This window comes from Capra hircus, chromosome 10 (genome assembly GCF_001704415.2).
Source record: "Capra hircus breed San Clemente chromosome 10, ASM170441v1, whole genome shotgun sequence".
NCBI lineage: Eukaryota > Metazoa > Chordata > Mammalia > Artiodactyla > Bovidae > Capra > Capra hircus.
The window spans coordinates 69,102,364-69,121,802 of NC_030817.1; the positions used below are offsets into that span (position 1 = coordinate 69,102,364).

Below are 19,439 nucleotides of genomic sequence, written 5' to 3' on the forward strand. Positions count from 1 at the left end.
ATACTTTGGCCACCTCATGCGAAGAGTTGACTCCCTGGAAAAAGACTCTGATGCTGGGAGGGATTAGGGGCAGGAGGAAAAGGGGAAGACAGAGGATGAGATGGCTGGATGGCATCACCGACTCAATGGACGTGAGTTTTGAGTGAACTCCAGAGATGGTGATGGACAGGGAGGCCTGGCGTGCTGCGATTCATGGGGTCGCAAAGAGTCGGACATGACTGAGCAACTGAAATGAACTGAACTGAAAGTTAATATATCACATATACATTATCAGGCTCAGAATTTTTTTAAACTAATAAGAACTGATTTTTTTTCCTACCCAAACATACTTTTAGCCATAAACGCACTATCAAACCAAGATGTAATACAATCTTCTTTTGAAAGATGAAATTTACCCTAAGGTATATGTATATCTAAAGAAGTTCAGAATGGGAGTAAGATAAAGTGAATATGACTATAAATGTTAGCTTTCATTCTAATCATTTTCCTTTTCTGCTTAGGTATTGGTTAGCTATGGCTGCATAATAAATTACCACAAAGAACATTTACTATCTGATAGCTTCTTTAAGTGAGAAATTCGGGAGCAACTCAGCTGTTCACTAACAGGAATAAGTACATTTTCTCTCTCTCATTCTGAGGACCTGTGAACTAAAGAGAGAAATGATCTGCCCCACATACAACCAAAATACAATGGTAGGGCAGGTAGAGGATAACTGCTATAAAACCTTCTCGTTCAAAGTAAGAGAAAATGGGAGAGTCGCTGATCCAAAGCAATTCCATAATCAAGGTGGGAATATGTTAGAAGTTCCTTGAATATGGGAATAATTCTTCAAAGCTGTTGGCTCTGCTCTTTGAGATTTTGGTTCCATGTCTGAGTTATCTTTCCATTTTATGAAAGGTAGTCAAATTTTACACGAACAACATTTTTAAACCTGCTTTCTGCCAGTAGAATTTCAGGGATCTAAGGGGACACGCCTTAGGTTGGTGATATTTTTGCTAATTAACTCTTCTGAAAACTTTGTAGGTCTCTTGTGAATCTTACTGAGCTTCACTCTGTTGGACAAAAACCATAGTCATAAATCTGACTTAAACTCTTCTCTACTTCAAATTTCTGCTAAGAACACCCTTAATCTGCTGTAAGCCCTCTTACTTTGATTAAAAGGTTCTCTGAGGCTCACCTTACATCTTTCTGATTATATAGAAAAGATGTTAACAAAGGATTTTATAGTCAAAACATTGGCTTCATCTTTAGACAAACTTATCTGAGTGCTCTAGATTTCTCTCTGCCTGGAAGCCATGTCCTAATTTTAGCACAGTTCAATATATTCAGAGGATGAGAATTTTCAAAAGCAGCAAGTCCTGCTTCTTTTTTTATTTGTTTGCTTAGGAGTCCTTCCTGAGCCCATTTTTGCCAACTTCTGTTTTATCAATAAGCATAAGCAGAACATTATCTATTTCACATATCAGTATAGGTGACAGTATTGCTCCACTTTCTGCTACTATCTAACAGTGATTTCCTTTCTTAGTTTCCAATATGGTTTTCTTCATTTTCACTTCAGTCGTCATCGGCAGTCTCTTCAGAGGCTTAACATTAAGCTTCTATCTACTGTCCCCAAGTTCAAATTATATGCCACATTTTAAAGTGCTTGTTATGGCAACATCCCATTATGGGTAGCAAAATTTGTATCAGGAACAAATTATCCCAAAACCTAAAGGTGTAAAATGACATTTATTATTTTAGTTTCTCTAGGTTATGAAATTCAGGAACATTTTAACAAGGTGGTTCTGACTCACATTCCCTACAGAAGTTACGGTTAAGACATTAGATATGACTGCAGTCATCTGAAGTCTCATTTGGGGGTGAATGACCTGCATTCAAGACGGCTCATGAACATGTTTATTGTCACAAAGTTTCAGGTCCTCACCACAAGAACAGCTCCAGAGTTGCTTGAGTGTCCCCATAACACGACAGTTGGCATCCTCTAGTACGGTGAATGAGAGAGCCAGGAGGAGCTGCAATACCTCCTATGGCCTACCTTTGGAAGTCATACTCTTGTCATTCCTACCATATGCTTTTTGTTAAGTAACAACCCACTAAGTACAGCGCCTTCTCAAAGGGACAAGATTCAGATTCCACCAAAAGGAATATAATTTAAGAATCTATTTCAAAAATATCACAGTAAGTAAAAACCAAGAATTAAAATTTGACATAAAAATTGCTCTTTGAAAATTACATTTAAGTGGAAGCCTATTTTAGAGTCTCTAGTGACAATGCACATTTTCTACTTTACGATGAAAATAAAAACCAAGCAAGTGCTTAAGTGTCTAAAGAAGATAAATTATAAATAACTGTTTTAGGGGTGCTTGTGTAACCTGCTGGACTGGGGGCAATAGAGAGACTTTACTATGAAGCAGATATTCCAAGAAGCCAGCAACAGAGTAACTACTCTTCTTGCTTTGGTTATACAGTAATTCTCTTCACTAGGCTCCTCCTTTCTATTTCTGGGCTTCTCTGGTGGCTCAGAAGGTAAAGTGTCTCCCTACAATGTGGGAGACCTGGGTTCGATCCCTGGGTCGGGAAGATCCCCTGGATCCCTTTCTACTTCTAAATTTTTACTTTTTTTTTTTTGCCTCTGTGATAAATTTATTATTCCTCATTCATATCTTGCCCATTTTACTACTCCATACCAGACTTGACATATATGGCATTAGAAGGAAATAAGATTAAGAAAATAAGACAATGGTTTTTACAAAACCATTGACTGTGATATTTACAAAGTTTGCAAACAAATCCTGCAGAAGTTATTCCTCTATACAATGTTATATGTAGAAATGAAGCAAAACCAAAGCAGAATGTTAAAAAACTCTTTTAATAGATGAATTTTAACTAAATTTACTCTCTTCATAGGGAGCAATTCAGAAAACACTTCCCCATTTCCAGCCCCGTATTTTCTTTGATTGCTGTGGTTGTTGTTCAGTTGCTAAGTCGTGTCCTACTCTTTGTGACCCCATGAACTGCAACACACCAGGCTCCTCTGTCCACCACTGTCTCCAGCTCTGCGTAACTCATGTCTATTGAGTCAGTGATGCCATCCAACCATATCATCCTCTGTCATCCCCTTCTCCTTTGGCCCTCAATTTTTCCCAGCATCAGGGTGTTCTCCAATGAGTCAGTTCTTCATATCAGGTGGCCAAAGTTTTAGAGCTTCAGCTTCAGTCCTTCCAATGAATATTCAGACTGATTTCCTTTAGGACTGACTGATTTCCTTTAGGATTGACTGATTTGATCTCTGTTCAGTCCAAGGGACTCTCAAGAATCTTCTCTAGCACCACAGTTCGAAAGCATCAATTCTTCAGCACTCAGCCTTCTTTACGTTTCAACTCTAACATCCACACATGACTACTGGAAAAACCTCAGCTTTGACTATACAGACCTTTGTCAGCAAAGTGATGTCTCTGCTTTTTAATATGCTAAGTTGGTCATAGTTTTTCTTCCAAGGAGCAACTGTCTTTTAATTTCATGGCTGCAGTCACTGTTCACATTGATTTTGGATCGTAAGAAAATGAAATCTGACACTGTTTTTCACGTTTTCCCCATCTATTTGCCATGAAGTGATAGGACCTGATGCCATGATCTTAGTTTTTTGAATGTTGAGTTTTAAGCTAGCTTTTTCAGGCTCTTTAGTTCCTCTTCACTTTCCTGCCATTCAGTGGTATCATCATTTGAGTTAAATACTCAGACTGCATATTTAAGGTTGTAGATATTTCTACTGGAAATCTAGATTCCAGCTTGTGATTCATCCAGCCTGGCATTTGGCATGATGTACTCCTTTCCCCTTATCGCAGAAAGTGAAGAGAACTAAAAAGCCTCTTGATGAAAGTGAAAGAGGAGAGTGAAAAAGTTGCCTTGAAGCTCAACATTCAGAAAACGAAGATCATGGCATCTGGTCCTATCACTTCATGGGAAATAGGTGGGGAAACAGTGGAAACAGTGTCAGACTTTATTTTTTTGGGCTCCAAAATCACTGCAGATGGTGACTGCAGCCATGAAATTAAAAGACGCTTACCCCTTGGAAGAAAAGTTATGACCAACCTAGATAGAATACTGCAAAGCAGAGACATTACTTTGCCAACAAAGGTCCGTCTAGTCAAGGCTATGGTTTTTCCAGTGGTCATGTATGGATGTGAGAGTTGGACTGAAGAAAGCTGAGCGCGGAAGAATTGATGCTTTTGAAGTGTGGTGTTGGAGAAGACTCTTGAGAGTCCCTTGGATAGCAAGGAGATCCAACCAGTCCATTCTGAAGGAGATCAGCCCTGGGATTTCTTTGGAAGGAATGATGCTGAAGCTGAAACTCCAGTACTTTGGCCACCTCATGTGAAGAGCTGACTCATTGGAAAAGACTCTGATGCTGGAAGGGATTGAGGGCAGGAGGAAAAGGGGATGACCAAGGATGAGATGGCTGGATGGCATCACTGACTCGATGGACGTGAGTCTGAGTGAACTCCGGGAGTTGGTGATGGACAGGGAGGACTGGCGTGCTGCGATTCATGGGGTCGCAAACAGTCAGACACGACCGTGCAACTGAACCGACTGAACTGACTGACTGACTCCTTTTCCCATTTTGAACCAGTCTGTTGTTTCATGTCTGGTCCTAACTTGTCCTGCATACAGGTTGTGATTCATCCAGTCCAGCATTATTTTCCTTGATACCAGAACAAAACAGAACTTTGCAAAACAATTAACTAAAAAATATATTTTGTATTTTATTACTTACTTACACCTAATTAACTAAAATTCAGTTTATAAAATAATAACTAGCTGTCAATAAAATAGATTCATATATTAAAACACAAATAAGAACTCCTAAATGTATAATAAATATAACATGTTAGGATACATCCACTGAAAGCAAATTACAGACACATAAAGATTGAAAATCGTAAACCTGAAACACTAAGGGCACATAAAAATATTCTGTTTCAGAAAAAATCAATAGTACAATGATATCATAGTAACACATGTATACCCATTGACTTGTACAGAAAAACACTTAAAGGCTGTATTTTTAAATATATATGATGGTTAAGATGGCAGCATATTTATGTTTTATTTTTTGAACTTTGCTATACCTCTTACATTTTCAAAATGAAAACCATTTTTATTTTCTGATAGTAAATGTACACAAAACAGTCTGCCACATCTTTAGGTGATTTCTATTTTTATAATAATATGAAAAATTATTTATATAAGGTATACATATAAATTTGTTTTTGTCACTTTAGGATATTAAAAGTACTAAAAAGAAAACCATACAGCTCAGAATCCCACAATCCAAAAGCAACCAACAAAATTATTTATTATTTTAGTTGAGTAATGATGGATCACACCACCACACATGTTTTTTACTACTCAATACTTTGTAAGTAAATTACAAATAATGAAATCTTTTACAGGTTTTAGGACAAAGATACCTTAATTAATTCAACTATTCAGATATATATTTAGATATATTATTTTTTATTATCAATATTTCACACAGGCTCAACAATCTGTTTATAAAATTTTTGCATGTATCTCTATCGCTTTAAATTCATTCACTTGATCAACAGGCATGAATGTTTCTATTTTTATGGCTTTTAAATATGTATTACCAACTGCCTTCTAAAACCAATCTACCAATCTACATTTTCTCTAGGAGAGGGTCAGTCTGTCAACCTCATGGAAAGACCCAGTGAGGGGAAAAATTAACTTTTAAAATCTTTTTGATAATTTGGTAACTAAAGAATGTTATTTGTACTACCTGAGATTAAGGGTGTTTAAATTTATCAACATTTCACACTTATTTTTCTATGAATTTTTAATACAAGTACCTTACGTATGGAATGGGATATCTGTGATGGTTAATTTTATTTGTAAACTTGACTAAGCCATGGTGTCAAGTGGTTTGGGCAAACATCAGTCTAAATATTGTGAAGGTGTAATGAACATCTAAATATAGTAGACTCAGTAAAGGAGATAATCCACCATGAAGTGGGAGGGACCCACTATGAAAAGACTTATAGAATGAGGTCCCACAAAGAGGAAGGAAGACTGCCTTGAGACTGCCTTCAGACTCAAGACCAAAACATCAGCTCTTGCCAGAATTTCCAAGATGCCTGCCTATCTGCCTACCCCGTGGATTTTAGACTTGCCAGCTCCCACAATCCGATGAGCCAATTCCTTATAAAACTGAACAAAATCACAGCAAAAGAGACACAGATGTAAAGAACAGACTTTTGGACTCTGTGAGAGAAGGTGAGGGTGGGATGATTTGAGAGAAGAGCAATGAAACATGTATATTACCATATGTGAAACAGATTGCCAGTCCAGGTTCTATGCAAGGCAATCAATGAGCCAGGGCACTCAGGGCCAGTGCACTGGGACAACCCTGAGTGATGAGATGAGGAGAGAGATAGGAGGGGGCGTTCAGGATGGGGGACACATGTACACCCATGGCTGATTCATGTGAATGTATGGCAAAAACCAATACAATACTGTCAAGTAATTGGCCTCCAATTAAAATAAAATAATTAATTAAAACAAAAAAAATTTAGAATTACATCATAAATTTCTATACAAAAACATTTGTGATTTTGAATGGGTTTGCATACAAATCAATTTTGGGGGAAATTGTAATTTAAATAATACTGAATCTTCTAATTGTGAAAATTTCAGTCTTTATAATTAGGCTTTTCTAACAAGTTTTTTTCTTTCACGTCTTTTATTAGATTTATTCCTAGGAACTTTATACTTTTTGATGCTATTATAAATAAAATCTTTTAAGTTTTTTTTCATGAAAAAAAAAAAACTGAACAAAATCAACCTCTCTCTAAATATAAAATGTATGTATGTATACATATACACACACAAATTTCCTGACAAATATGGCATCTAAAAATTTCTTAAGAATTTATATGAATTGTTTATTTATTAAGGCTAGTGTTTTCCACCATATCCTTCAGGTTTTGAAATTCCTTTTAAGTCAAACTACTTACTTGTAAATTGTCTTCTGTTCCTTCAGCTTCATTTTTAAATGATGGGCATCCTAAGAAAACAAGTAAAAGTTGATTAAGCATAGAATTTTTGTCTTAGATTTTAGAGTTGCTGACTAATTGATAGTATCACTAACATACTATAGAAGATTGATCAGAGATCATTCTGGACTGCCCAGCAACTAGTCAGATGTTGGCCACTCATACTTGCCCCTTTGTTAAGAAGAACAGAAAATAAAGTGATTGTTTTCCTCTTCTACAGGTAAATTTCCAATTACTTATTAAAGAAATGTATTCTGTGAAAGTTCACTGTCTCTACTAAGTCCTCCCCTTGATTTCTCTGAAATACTCAAACTGTTAGGAAGAGTATATACATTACGTTTCTCTTTTCTTTAGGAGATACCCACGCGATTTATTCAATTTTTCTAAACACTCTGACCTACGAAACAGTGTTCAGTACCTCAAACTAGGATTTTAGTCGCTTTAGTAAGAATGAAAATAAATAAGCCTGAATCCACTATTGATAATCAATGGCCATTTGTTGTTATTGACTTTTGAGCATCAATGATTCTATAGAACTTTTCATTGCATTCAAGAGTGCCTTTAGTTTCAATAAATTAAGAAGAATTTATTTTAGCAAAGTATCCTTAGTTTATTTGCTACCCTTGAAGAGAAAGTTGACCTATGGAAAGGGCTGCATAGTTTATTCTTACTATCATAGAAGGCTAAGCAAGAAATATTTAGTGTGATTTTTAAAATCTGTAATAGTGGTTGGTAATAATGCTACCAACTATATTTTTTTAAAAAGTTCAAAAACAATGAGGAAGGCTGAGTACTGTAGTCTATTAATAGCTTCTCCCTATTAATTACTTTAAAAAAAAGATAAACCATTCTATCTGATCCTAGGGACAGAAGTATGCTCTTATGGGAGTATGAGTGTGGGCATAAAATTAATTCAAAACACAAAATTCCAGCAGCCAGGAATAAAAATTTTCTTTTTAAAGTACTGCTTCTTCCACACTAGCTAAATATCAGAATTAACTGGGAAACTTAAAAAAAAAAAAATACTGATGCCAGAGTACAATCTCAAACCAGTAATGTCAGACTCTGCTGGATGAGGCATTTGGCATCATATATATTTTTTTATTTTTAAGTTTCTTGCAATAGTTTAAGAACCATAACCACTACAGGAGAATCTAAAGATTCATACTCACCTCCCCCACCTCCTGCCTAAATTCATGATATATAAGTTGTAATTTCTTATCACATGTGAAATGCACAGAAACTTTAAAGAAAAAAAGGAATGCCTCAGCTCTATTCCCCAAGTAGTTTGATTCAAGTGGTCTGGAGTGAGGACCAGTCATTCTATTTCTCAAAAGCCTCCCAGGTTGACTCCCATGTTCAGCCAACAATAAGAACACTGATACGGGGAGAATGTATGGGTTCTTGTACTAAGGATAAAATGACTGCCACCGTTTCATGGAATTTTTTTCTGAATCAGAAATCAAAAATTGTTTACCAAATTCTAGTCTTTTAAAGTAGCTAAAACATTATTTAACTACAGCTTCACTCACTAACAATACATATTTGTGCTAAGTTTTTCGATGTTCTTGCTTCTGGCTTGTCTTATAATTAGTTCATGTTTTCTAATTTTTTACTAAAGTCCCATCTTCAAAATATACAAGGCACAATGCTGTCAACACGTTTTTATTCAGTTGCTTTGTATAAGAAGGTTATTTCTACTAAAAGATATTTTCTCTCTTAATTAAAAAAACAAATTAAATCTTAGTTATGACTTTTTTGGGAAAGAAATTACTTTTAATGTGATTTCCTTGTGTTTAATTAAGCAAAACCCAGTCTTACATGTAAATATTCCTCTTCCCTTTTAAACTTGCAAGTTTCACAATTTATGATCCAACAGACTGGTAAGATACACAAAGGGATAGGTTGCTGTCTCTGCCAATCTTTATTAACGAAATCAGGTGAAGACTTAAGAAAGGTTTTGTCATAGAATAACTAGAGTCAACATATATTTAATTATTATACATTTTCTGCTTATAGTTACCAAAACAAGGATATGAATAACACACACACGCAGGATTTTGAAAGTTCTGACTTCTCCTCTCTTTTTGAGCCCTTGAAGTCACTTCTACTATATGTAACTAATAAATTAAGGAAACAGTCAAAACAACCTACCTTGAGAAATATCCTCTATAGCTCTCCGAATGCCTCTATCAAAAGCCCTAGCATCAGCAGGACTTTGAAAGGTAAGGCCAAATTTCTTGTCATCAATCTTCCAGTGGTGAAATGTTGGAGTGACCTTATTGTAAATAAGGTCTTTTTTAAGCATACATTCCAAAACCACCTGCCAAAAGTTAAATGCCAAAAATCATTATACATATATCAAATGAATCTAACATAACTCTTAGATACAAAGTTGAGAAAAGGGCTGTTATATTTTAGTAAAAGCATCCCTCCATTAATGTGAGGTCTTGTTACTTAATCTACTCACAAAGTCACTTGATTCAGAAATTAATATGGGATTAAGATTCTGGAAAGATGGCAGAGTTCTTAAGAAGCCCCGGGTATCTGTCTCCCTACCTAGACAAAACTGGCTGACAATATCTATCGGATGTAACTATGTTGGAACTTTAGAGTCTGCTGAAAGCTTGTAATTTTCAGGAAAAGACAAGGACAGTAAATTGCAGTTAATTTTGGTCAATTTCAGCTAGTAGCATAGTAGCAGCACCAACCCTCATACCCACTTCTAGCCATAGGCCAGACAGCTGTGCACACATTCCTGGCACAGCCTGCATACAAATTACAAAAGCCAAGGTGAGTAGAAAGGACCTTATCCTTCAACAAATAGAGAATTTAACACAGTAATCAACTAGACCAAACAGACATACGAAACACTCTATTCAGTATCAGAACACATGTTTTTCTGAAATGCACAAGGGACTTTTTAGGATACACAATATGTTAGGCCACAAATTAATCTCACTATATTAAAGAATATGCACATCATACAAAGCATTTATGATCAAATTAAGATAAAGTAAAAAATCAATAACAAAAGGAAAATTGGAAAATTCAAAATATTCTGGGAATTAAACAACCAACTTATCAAAGAAGAAACCATAAGGGAAGTTATAAGACACTTAAAGAGGATAAAAACAATGATACAACATACCAAAACTTACAGGAAACAAAGAAAGCAGTACTAAGGGGAAATGTATAGGCATAAACACTTGCATTAAAAAAAAAAAAAGAAAAATCTTAAATTAACAATATAACTTTAAAATTTAACGAACAACTAAACCCAAACCTAGCAAAAAGAATGAAGGAAATAATGAAGATGAGAGGAGAGACAAAGTAGAGACCAGAAAAATAATAGAGAAAAATCAATGAAACCAAAAGTTGGCTCTTCAAAATGATTTTAATAATGGACAAATCTTGAGCTAGAAGGACTACGAAGAAAAAGAGAAATCAGAATCAAAATGGAGACATTATTACACCAATTCTACAGAAATAAAAAGAGTTATGAGAGAGTACTGTGAACAACTGTACACCAACAAATCAAATAACCTAGATTTAATGGACAAATTACTAGAAAAATAAGACAGACCAATTAAGAAACAAAAAGAGAATCTTAATAAATACATAACTAGTAAGTAGACTGAATCAGTAATCAAACATCTCGTGACAAAGAAAAACCCTGGGCCTAATGGCTTCACTGGTGAATAATATCAAACATTTAAAGAACTAATACCAGCACCTCAAACTTTATCAAAAGACTGGAGTAAAATCTTCCTAATTCATTCTATGAGGACAGCATTATCCTGATAACAAAGACACTACAAGACAATGATGTACCAACATCTTTTATGAATATGAAGGATGCAAAAACCCTTGATGCAAAAATCCTCAACATTTGTAAACCAAACTCAGCAGTACCTAAGAAGGACAATAAACACTATGGACAAACTGGATTTATTCTTGAAATGCAAGGACAGGTAAACACATAGAAACTGATCAAAGTAATATCCTACATGAATAGAATGCAAGGAAAAAATCCACATGATCTCAACTGAAAAAGCAGAAATAGCACTTAACAAAATTTAGGAGAGCAAACTGTCAACATCCGTTGAGTCACAGAAAAAGCAAGAGAATTCCAGAAAAATATCTACATCTGCCTTACTGATTACGCCAAAGCCTCTGACTATGTAGATTACAACAAACTATGGAAAATTCCTCAAGAGATGGGAATACGAGACCACCTTACCTGCCCTCCTGAGAAATCTGTAGGCAGATCAAGAAGCAACAGTTAGAAATGGACATGGAACAACAGACTGGTTCCAAATTGGGAAAGGAGTATGTCAAGGCTGTATATAGTCACCCTGCTTATGTAACTTATATGCAAAGTACATAATGTGAAATGCTGGGCTGGATGAAGCACAAGCTGGAATCAAGAGTTCTGGGAGGAATATCAATAACCTCAGATACACAGATGACAGCACCCTTATGGCAGAAAGTGAAGAAGAACTAAAGGACTTCATGATGAAAGTGAACAAGAGTGAAAACTTGGCTTAAAACTCAACATTCAAAAAACTAAGATCGTGGCATCCAGTCCCAGCACTTCATGGCAAATAGATGGGGAAACAATGGAAACAGTGACAGACTTTATTTTGGGGGGTTCAAAATCAAGGCAGATGGTGACTGCAGCCATGAAATTAAAAGACGCCTGCTCCTTGGAAGGAAAGCTATGACCAACCTAGTTCAGTTCAGTTCAGTTGCTCAGTCGTGTCCGACTCTTTGCGACCCCACGAGAGCATATTAAAAAGCAGAGACATTACTTTACCGACAAAGGTCCACGTAGTCAAAGCTATGGTTTTTCTAGTAGTCATGTATGGATGTGAGAGTCCGACTATAAAGAAAGCTGAGCACCAAAAAACGGATGCTTTTGAACTGTGGTGTTGGAGAAGACTCTTGAAAGTCCCTTGGACTGCAAGGAGATCAAACCAGTCAATCCTAAAGGAAATCAGTCCTGACTGTTCATTGGAAGGACTGATGCTGAAGCTGAAGTTCCAATACTTTGGCCATCTGATGTAAAGAACTGACTCATTGGAAAAGACCTTGATGCTGGGAAATATTGAAGGCAGGAGGAGAAGGAGAAGATAGAGGATGAGATGGTTGGATGGCATCACCAACTTGATGGACCTGAGTTTCAGCAAGCTCTGGCAGTTGGTGATGGACAGGAAGTCTGGTGTGCTGCAGTTCATGGTGTCACAAAGAGTCAGACACAACTGAGTGACTGAAGTGAACATTTTTCAGGACAAAAATAACCAACAAAAAGGAAACTACATCAAAATATCTGACAATAGTGATGAGACTGTTCAATGGAATAAAGTAAAAGTCTTTTCAACAAATGGTCCTAGGAAACTGGATATCCACATGCAGAAGAATGAAGTTTCATCCTTATCTAACATCACATGCAAAAATTAACTCATAATGGATCAAGGACCTAAAGAAGACCTAAAACAACAGAACTCTTAGAAGAAAACACAGGACAAAAACTCAAGGACATTGGATTTGGCAGCATTTTCTTGGATGTGACACCAAAAGCACAGGTAATAAAAGAAAAAACACTGGTATAGTACTAATTACTTCTTCACAACTCCGTATGCAGTGATGTGATGTTATATTGATTCTATTATATCTATTGATGTTAAGCTATAAACCACCGCTTCTCTCTACCAACTCCCCCACCCAAAGCTTACTGTTAAACTTTTACCAGCATATCACTGAAAAAATCATCTCTGATAGTAAGTTTTGTTAATTTTGCAATAAATGACAAAATAATGCCCTGCTTGCTTACAGGCAAAGTGTGTTAGCACTTGCATTTTACAAACTGTCACAAAAACCATTTTGCAATAATAATAAAATTCATAATTAAATTAAGTTCTGGAATTTAAGAAGTTAAAATTGGTATTACGGATTACTGCAACATATTTACTTAATTTATTACTTCATAAGTTAATTTATATTAATTCATAAAATAACATGAATTCATAAGCAGTGGAAAAGAGATATATATTTTGGAAAACTGCTCAATTGCAATTGTCAAAAAAGAGAAGGACATAAAAACTTGAGTGTGGTGCAATAGTCTTAGTACATGAAAACTGTCACTAAATTAATTTTTAATAGATAAAAATGTTGTTAACTCTTTTCCAAAACTTCCCGAAGTTCTTTTTCAACTACTAACTGCTAGAAAAATTTCAACATGATCTATACTTCTCTATACCACTTGTTTACAAACAGCATCTATTTTTCACAGGGTCCCAAAACACTCAGAAAAAGAAGTTTTTAAATGAGTTTTAAAATACACTGAGGAACTAGCAAGGATAATGAACTAGTTCTTTGACTCATACAAGTACTTATGCAAAAATGTGTTCCACCTGAAAGTCATATAAATATTGAGGTTACACACCATACCAGTGTGGTACAAAAACAAAATGCCAACTAATTCTGAAGTAGATGTCAATTTATGTTATTAATTTTTACCTACAAAGTAACATTAGGATATAAAATATATCATACTGTTCACAGTATATATTTAGCATACCATAGAAATAAGTATTATTTAGGACAAGCAAACTCTGGGAGTTAGTGAAGGACAGAGAAGCTTGGAGGGCTGCAGCCCATGGGGTGGCAGAGTTGGACAGGATTCAGTGAATGGAAAACAGGGAAAGGCTACTACAGTGTAGCTATTCTGAATTTAGGAATATGTGGCAGGAAAGAAAAATGCAGGTAATCTATTGACAGAACAATTGACTCATGATTTTTGGAAGTAATTTTAAAAATATGCTTCCTAGAACATTCTGCATCACTCAGCATTTACATAATTATCAAAGCCTCCATATCCTAAGTAGAAGAATTTCTTGTCATGCAAGATACTAAAAAACTGTTTTGCTTCTGACTTTAAGTAGCATTTTAAAAATAAATGCACTCATTTTAAAAAAAGATCAATGAGATTAAAAAGGTATAAAAGAGGAAGTAGTTAAAAGAATGTCTCAAAAGGCTATTGATGGTGGCTTTTACCCACCATCAATACTAAATCTCCATTCTTGAAAAATAAAAATAATTTTAAGAGCTGAAAGGATTCTTAAAAATTAGTGAATTCTTCCCATCTTCTACCTCCACTTCTCAATTACATCAGAACAATGTGTTCTGACTTTAGTTCATTGCAGTTTTCACTATATTAATTCTGTATTGTATCACCATATTATTATTAACAGTAATAGGCATACAGGAAGCAGAGTTCAATGTTTACCACATTTGTATTTGGAACTGTAGAAACTGTAGAATATAGCAACTACATTTTTGGCAAGGGATGACAATCAACCAGTCCAAAGCTGCCAGGTGAATTATTTATGCTGCAGGAAAAATAAACTAACCAGATAAATTATTGGTCAATAGAGAGTTACATCTATTAATTGTTACCGTTGTTTAGTAGCTAAGTTGTGTCTAACTCTTCTACAACCCCATGGGCTGCAGCCCACCAGGCTCCTCTCTCTATGAGATTTCCCAGGCAAGACTATGGGAGTGGGTTGCCATTTCCTTCTCCAAAGGGTTCTTCCTGACCTAGGGATTGAACTTGTGTCTCCTGCACTGGCACCACCAGGGAAGCCCCGTATCTATTACTTACTAATCCACTAAAGTAACAGGTGTTCTACTGGCCTGAAGTGGTTACAGCTCTCCCAGAATACATGACCTATACTTACTCTTAGAACTTTCTATTTTTTTCTACATGAAGATTTAGCACAAAATGAAATGAATAATTTTAAGAAGAGTACCCTAAAAGCAACTACCAGAAGCCATTAAAAGTATAATCATTAATAAACAAGTTGTTAAAATTGTTAATACAACTTTGCTACTTCTTAGTTGAATGTGCTTCTTTCTGGGGTTAAGGCATTCTAGAAGTGTGAATTTCATCAGACCTCCACAGTAACCATGAAGGACATTTATAAATTCAGTCCAGTTCAATCACTCAGTCGTGTCCAACTCTTTACAGTCCCATGGACTGCAGCATGCCAGGCTTCCCTGTCCATCACCAGCTCCCAGAGCTTGATTTATAAATTAGAATGTATTAATCAGATAAATCTGAAAGAAGATCGTTGGCCCTGCCCTTATTTCTACGCTAAAGACAGATTATATATTAAATAATAAGCAGAAAAGATACTGAGCATAAACAACTGCAAAGTGAATATTAAATGTAAGAGTGACTCAACAAGAATAACTACAAAAGAATATATGCAAAGTAACTTGTTATCAATAACCCCTAATGGATCCACGAAGAATGTGGCTAGTTAACAAAGAAGAAATAAAAGAGTTTTAAAATCAACACTATAACTTTTGAACTCTTGACCATCTACATATTTATTGGGATTCGGAAAAAGTCATTATTTACTATAAACTATAAAAAAGCATAATGAAAAAAATTTAACTAGAAAAAACAACAAATTCAAAAGCACTTAAATGTTTTTATGCTGATCACCTCAAAAAAAAAAAGAGAGAGAGAGAGAAAATTTCAGACTCTTACATATGAATAGACCCGATCAGGTTTGAGTAGAACTTAATCACTGCAAATAGACTGACTGAACCAGCTTTAGGAAAGGGACTTTAAGGAAGGAAGAAAAACAGGGGTATTTGGTATAACAGCTTTGCACTTTTAATATAGATCTGAATAGATCTAAGTTGGCTAAGATATACAAGTCTTTTCTAGCTAAATACTTTTGCAACATGACTATTTTAATAAGATCTTAAGGTCTTTTGAGCTAGTGATAACAAAAAGAACAAATACTCTTTTTCTTCTAGAAAGGTTAAATAGGTATTATAAATAAAACAACCAGATGCATAGGTGAACTCTGAATTTAAGGAAAGCAAACCTACTGTAAGCATAAATATATAAAAATCTATTATAGATAACGGCAGAGAAGGAAGAGAAGTGGTTTTCTTACAGTAGCAGGCTAAGAGCTAAAAGAGAAAGGAAAAGAAGAAAGATGGTTAATGAGAATGGATATTCTTCACATGAGCAAAATATTTCTAAAGTAAAATGATTAAAATATGAATTACAGAAGAAACAGAACAATCCACATATACTTTGCAAGAAGAAAAAAGGTATTAAAGCATAAGAGGTATTAAAGCATAAGCTCATAGGCTCTGAAGTTTACAGTAACTGGGTCCCCTTCAGTGTTCACCATTCATTACCCATCTGACTTAAGAATTAAATGAGGTAATATACACAAAGTATTCAAATAGCGTCTGACATACAGCAGATCTTCAATACATATTAGCAGCAAGGGTGATGTTAGTCACAAGGTGATGCAACCAGCCCATAATAGAAAAGTTGCTATAAAGGCTGAGAGGTCAGTATTTACTTTTTTGAGTACAGGATGGGGAGGAGTTTGAATAATAAATAAAGGTTCTCAGGACCGCAAAGAGCCTGTTAACAGACAGTGAAAACATTACAATCTCCAACATTCTTCCTTCCTCTGAAAGAAATTCTAGGATATATTATAGAGGAAAAAAAACGGGGGTGGGTGGGTTTGAGAGTCACTAAATAACTAAAACTTCTGAAGATATATTTCAAGTTATTTTGGGAAATATAGAGCAAATTACTGGACTATTTGCCAGAAGCATTTAAAATAGACCAAGCCAAAAATGGATATAAGTACATTTCTGTCTCACTAATAACAAGTAATAATTTGGGAAAGCAGAGTAAAAATAAATATGTACTTTCAAACTACTATGTAACTTTATTACATATGCTACCTTACAAGTAGATAATTACATGTTTACAGAAAGCATTATCTTTCTGTAAAAGATGTAGTATAGTTGGTAACTAGACAAAGAAATTATTTTGGTAACTTTAAGAAATAAATTTGAATCAGAGAAAACATTTCATTTCTGAAATAAAAACTGCATTTTCAAGTTAAATTACTTGATAAACAAAATCAATACCTGGTAACTCAAATAGCTGCCACCTATTATGACCTTTAGTTTTCTGGATGATATACAAAACTTTGTATCTGGATGATATAAAACCCTTTATAAAGGACACCAAGGCATTCTATGAAATATGAAACTATATTGTTATCAAATAACACATTTTTACTAATTATCTACTAATAGAAATTTGTGTTTAAAGTTGGGTTCTGAGATAAATGGAACTTTAGAAAAAAATCTAAAAAGTAACAGAAGGCAAAATGGTAGTGTTTCTTCCCAAATAATAACAGTTCAGCTACCACAAAAAGAAGGGCAGGAGCCAGTATTTTAAAATATGTCAATTTCATGAAAACTCTGTTAGCCTTTGCCCTGCTTCATTTTGTACTCCAAGGCTAAATTTGCCTGTTACTCCAGGTATCTCTTAACTTTCTACTTTTGCATTCTAGTCCCATATGATGAAAAGGACATCTTTTTTGAGTGTTAGTTCCAGAAGGTCTTGTAGGTCTTCACAGAATCATTCAACTTCAGCTTCTTCAGCATAATTGGTTGGGGCAGAAACTTGGATTAATGTGATACTGAATGATTTCCTTGGAAACAAACAGATCATTCTGTCATTTTTGAGATTATACCCAAGTACATTATGAAATGCGAAGTCCAGTGGGCCTTAGGAAGCATCACTACGAACAAAGCTAGTGGAGGTGATGGAATTCCAGGTGAGCCATTTCAAATCCTAAAAGATGATGCTGTGAAAGTGCTGCACTCAATATGCCAGCGAGTTTAGAAAACACAGCAGTGGCCACAGGAGTGGAAAAGGTAAGCTTTCCTTTCAATTCCAAAGAAAGGGAACGCCAAAGAATGTTGAAACAACCACACAATTGCATTCATCTCATACAATAGCAAAGTCACGCTCAAAATTCTCCAAGCAAGGCTTCAACAGTACGTGAACTTCCAGCTGTTCAAGCTGGATTTAGAAAAGGCAGAGGAACCAGAGACCAATAGCCAACATCCGTTGGATCATCAAAAAGCAAGAGAGTTCCAGAAAAACATCACAGAGTTCTGCTTTATTGACTACGCCAAAGCCTTTGACTGTGTGGATCACAACAACCCGTGGAAAAATTCGTAAAGAGATGGAAATACCAGACCACCTTACTTGCCTCCTGAGAAATCTGTATGCGGGTCAAGAAGCAACAGTTAGAACTGGACATGGAACAATGGACTGGTTCCAAATTGGGAAAGGAGTATATCATGGCAGTATATTGTCACCCTGCTTATTCAACTTACATGCAGAGTACATCATGCGAAATGCCTGGCTAGATGAAGCACAAGCTGGAATCCAGACTGCTGGGAGAAATATCAATAGCCTCAGATACTCAGATGATACCACCCTTATGGCAGAAAGTGAAGAGGAACTAAAGAGCCTCTTGAGGAAAGTGAAAGGGGAGAGTGAGAAAGCTGGCTTAAAATTCAACATTCAAAAAACTAAGATCATAGCATTCAGTCCTATCACTTCATGGCAAATGGATGGGGAAACAATGGAAACAGTGACGGAATTTATCTTGGGGGGCTTCAAAATCATCCTGGATGGTAACTGCAGCCATGAAATTAAGACACTTGCTCTTTGGAAAAAAGTTATGACCAACCTAGACAGCATATTAAAAAGTAGAGACACTACCTTGCCAACAAAGGTCACTTAGTCAAAGCTATAGTTTTTCCAGTAGTCATGTATAGATGTGAGAGTCTGACTCTAAAGAAAGCCGAGCACTGAAGGATTGATGCTTTTGAACTGTGGTGTTGGAGAAGACTCGAGAGTCCCTTGGACTTCAAGGAGATCCAACCAGTCCATCCTAAAGGAGATCAGTCCAGAATATTCATTGGAAGGACTGAAGCTGAAGTTGAAACTCCAATACTTTGGCCACCTGATGTGAAGAACTGACTCACTGGAAAAGAGCCTGTTGCTGGGTAAGACTGAAAGCAGGAGAAGGGGAACACAGGACGAGATGGTTGGATGGCATCACCGACTCGATGGCCATGAGACTGAACAATCTCCGGGAGTCAGTGATGGGATAGGGAAGCCTGGCGTGCTGCAGTCCATGGGGTTGCAAAGAGTTGGACACGACTAAGCGACTGAACTGAAACGATGTCATGAAAAAAACCTGAAGAACTGCTCCAGATTGGAGGAGAATAAAGATACATGACAGCTAAATGCTACTTGAACTGAGAGAACAAAAATGCTTTAAGAACATTATCAGAAGAGCTGGCAAAACTGAAATATGGACTATAGATTAAAGACCTATATTTATGTTAAATTTCCTAAATATGATCATTACACTGTAACTATGTAATTAAAATGGAAGGCAGAACAAAGATTTAGAAAGTAATAAAGAATTCAGTATAAGGTT

The 19,439-nt window shown here is 35.7% G+C and overlaps 1 protein-coding gene across 2 annotated transcripts in view; it reads right to left on the bottom strand.

Annotated features, from left to right (window-relative positions):
* The window catches only part of SPRED1 (sprouty related EVH1 domain containing 1), a 123,028-nt gene that overhangs the window by 26,219 nt on the left and 77,370 nt on the right, over window positions 1-19,439 (bottom strand). For both annotated transcript variants that reach the window (XM_018054478.1, XM_018054479.1), the window contains 2 exons: window positions 9,229-9,397; window positions 7,036-7,085 (listed from right to left, as the gene is read on the bottom strand). In XM_018054478.1, coding sequence (XP_017909967.1) covers window positions 7,036-7,085; window positions 9,229-9,397 — 219 coding nt within the window. The remainder of the gene's footprint in view (window positions 1-7,035; window positions 7,086-9,228; window positions 9,398-19,439) is intronic.